This window comes from Aptenodytes forsteri, unplaced genomic scaffold (genome assembly GCF_000699145.1).
Source record: "Aptenodytes forsteri isolate BGI_AS27 unplaced genomic scaffold, ASM69914v1 Scaffold164, whole genome shotgun sequence".
In the NCBI taxonomy this organism is placed as follows: Eukaryota; Metazoa; Chordata; class Aves; order Sphenisciformes; family Spheniscidae; genus Aptenodytes; species Aptenodytes forsteri.
In genome coordinates this window covers 823,162-825,980 of record NW_008795527.1, presented here as the reverse complement: position 1 = coordinate 825,980, position 2,819 = coordinate 823,162, and the positions used below count along the sequence as shown (strand labels likewise).

At 48.1% G+C, this 2,819-nt stretch overlaps 1 protein-coding gene across 1 annotated transcript in view; it reads left to right on the top strand.

Annotated features, from left to right (window-relative positions):
- The window catches only part of EVX1 (even-skipped homeobox 1), a 3,894-nt gene extending 3,312 nt beyond the window's left edge, over positions 1-582 (top strand). Inside the window, 1 exon segment of the mRNA XM_009282020.2 lies at positions 7-582. Coding sequence (XP_009280295.1) covers positions 7-582 — 576 coding nt within the window.
- Positions 583-2,819: the final 2,237 nt, after the last annotated feature.

Genomic DNA, 2,819 nt, shown 5'->3' with positions numbered 1-2,819 from the left:
GCGGAGCGGGGCGGCGGGGCGTGACGGCTCTCGCCTCCCCTCTCCCCGCAGGTTTGGTTCCAGAACCGCAGGATGAAGGACAAGCGGCAGCGCCTGGCCATGACCTGGCCACACCCGGCCGACCCGGCGTTTTATACCTACATGATGAGCCACGCGGCGGCCACCGGCAATTTGCCCTACCCGTTCCCGTCCCACCTGCCCCTGCCCTACTACTCCCACATGGGCATCGGAGCCACATCGGCCTCTGCCGCCACTCCCTTCAGTACCCCCCTGAGGCCGCTGGACACCTTCAGGGTCCTCTCCCACCCCTACCCGAGACCAGAACTGCTGTGCGCCTTCAGGCATCCCTCTCTCTACCCTGCCCCAACTCATGGACTCAGCAGCGCCGGGGGCAACCCCTGCTCCTGCCTGGCTTGCCACAGCGGTCAGTCCAACGGGCTGGCGCAGAGACCCTCCGGATCAGACTTTACCTGTTCGGCCACAACCAGGACTGACTCTTTCCTCACTTTCACGCCCTCTGTGCTGAGCAAAGCCACCTCAGTTTCCATGGACCAGCGAGAAGAAGTACCTTTAACGAGATAAACCTTCGTCTCAGGGTTATTAAAAACTCGCCCTTTTCCCGGGCTTCTCTTCGAGTTAATGTACCTACAGCCGATGTTTATTTGATCGTGTTCTCTCCCCAGAAGCGGACACCTACAGAAAAAAAGACTAAAAATAGCTCAGTCTTAAAAGGATTTACATTCCAAGGGGAGGGGGGGGGAAGAAGAAGGAAAGAAATGACTAGTGATTTATCTCTGAGAAGGATTTTAGGCACGGAAGAGGAAGAAAACCAACCCGAATGAAATACACTTCGGTAACCTATAGAAATGAGCTGGGACACTCTTTTCCATGGACAGACTTCTTACCAAGGGCTGGGGCTTCTGCGGCTCACAGCAACAAACCTTATGCACAAACCTACGAGGCGGAGAAGGAAAATCTGAAATACTTGAAAGAAACATTATCTTGATAACGAAATGGCTTGTGCGCATGAAGAAAGCAAAGATGTAACCTAGCAGAGTGTTCAGAAAATAAAAACAACGAGCAAACAGCAAAAACAAAAGGTTTCTGGATTGCAACTCAACAGTATTATCCAGTTATCTCTATAGAGAAAAACAATGCTTTACCATAAAGAAAAACTGACATTCTGTACATTACTTTGGTGGTTTAATTGCATTCTTTACTCTCCTTTGTCTCCTCCTTCATTTCGAGCAGAAATCCAGCATTTCGTCTCCTCTTTCATTCCAACTTTTATTTTTAAGAGGCAGACTGGAATGGGCAGGGAAAAAATACGAGCTCCTGCCTCTTTGTGGGTCAGAGCTATTTGTCCTTTAAATAACAATGTCCTATTATCAGTTCCTGAAATGTGCCCACACTGACGAAATTAGCAAGTGATGTATATGTAAGGAGGGTTTTTGAATATGGAATGTATAATGCTCTGTGAGCAGAGACCCCGTGCCAAACGCTAACAAGCCGCCAAGGGAAGAGATTAGGTGACAGGGAGCACAACTCCTTCAGACAATCACCAGTCTGTAAATTGGAGCAAAGGCGATTTCCCTTCCTTTGTACTTCAGCCTTCAGTTCTCTCATTGACTTTTCCTTGCTGCGTCTTCTTTCTTTCTTTCTTTCTTTCTTTCTTTCCTTTTTTTTTTTTTAAAATTATTTAATTCATGCGTTGGGTTTTGTGTTTCCTTCCCCACCCCTAATCTTTGCATTTGTATGTGTCCTTCACACTGGTCCCTCTTCCTTCTTGAGGAGTATTTCTTTCACAAGCCCTCTCGCCTCCTCTTCCACGTATTTCGGAAGGAGGTAGCGTCATTGCTTTTGCTTGGATTTCTGTCAACCTAAAATTTAAAAAAGCACGAACACCGGGCTGAGTAGTATTTTCTTCCAAAACCGGAATTGTTAATTTAATTTTATTTTAAAATAGCCCAAAGAATACACTGTCATAATTTGTTACAACAACAATAACGACACCAACAACGATAATAACAACAGCCACATTTCAACAACATATCACCCATATTTTTATTGTGTTTGTTAAAAAAAAAAGTAAAAGTGTTGCTTAAGACGAATTTCACCTTCGTGCAGTTTCTAATAGTTACAGTCCAAGAAGCAGGAAAATAAATGCTGGACAGAACAAAGACGTGTTGACACCTCCGCTATCTACTTTGTGTTAAATTGCTGAGGAGCCTCTGGTTTATTGTCACACCGGAGACTTTTTGTCCTTAGGACAGGGAGCGAATAGCAGCGTTTCCCTATAGCGGACGGAGAGCGGGGAAGAGACACGGGCGTGCCAGGATATATTTTTCCAATCAAAAAAATTTGTTTATTAGAGCTTTTTAAAAACTGATCCAAAGTCACCATCTTTAAATCATTAAGGGCAGATTGTTCCGTCCTTTCTGAATGAGATGTCCTCGTGGACATGGAAACCGATGGCCCCTTTTGGACACTCACAAATAGATTCTTCCCCCCCCCATCCCCCCGGAAATAACAATTGTAAACAGCGCCCAAGGGCAGCGCCGAACAACATCCGAGCTTTGCAAGCCTTTCCCCTCCTTACTTTGTCTTCTAGCAGGCAGGAGAAGAACCAGTCCGACAAAACGGGAGCTGCGGAGCGAGTGCCTGATACAACCCCTCGGCGACCCCGGGGGAAGGAAGCGCTGAAGAGGCCGGGGGGCAGCTGAGCGCTGCCCGGCAAACCCGGGGGGTCCTAGATGGCCCGCGACCCTCCCCCTCCCCGGCCAGGCGGGGGCACCTGCTGGGCCGCGGGCGACGGGCGG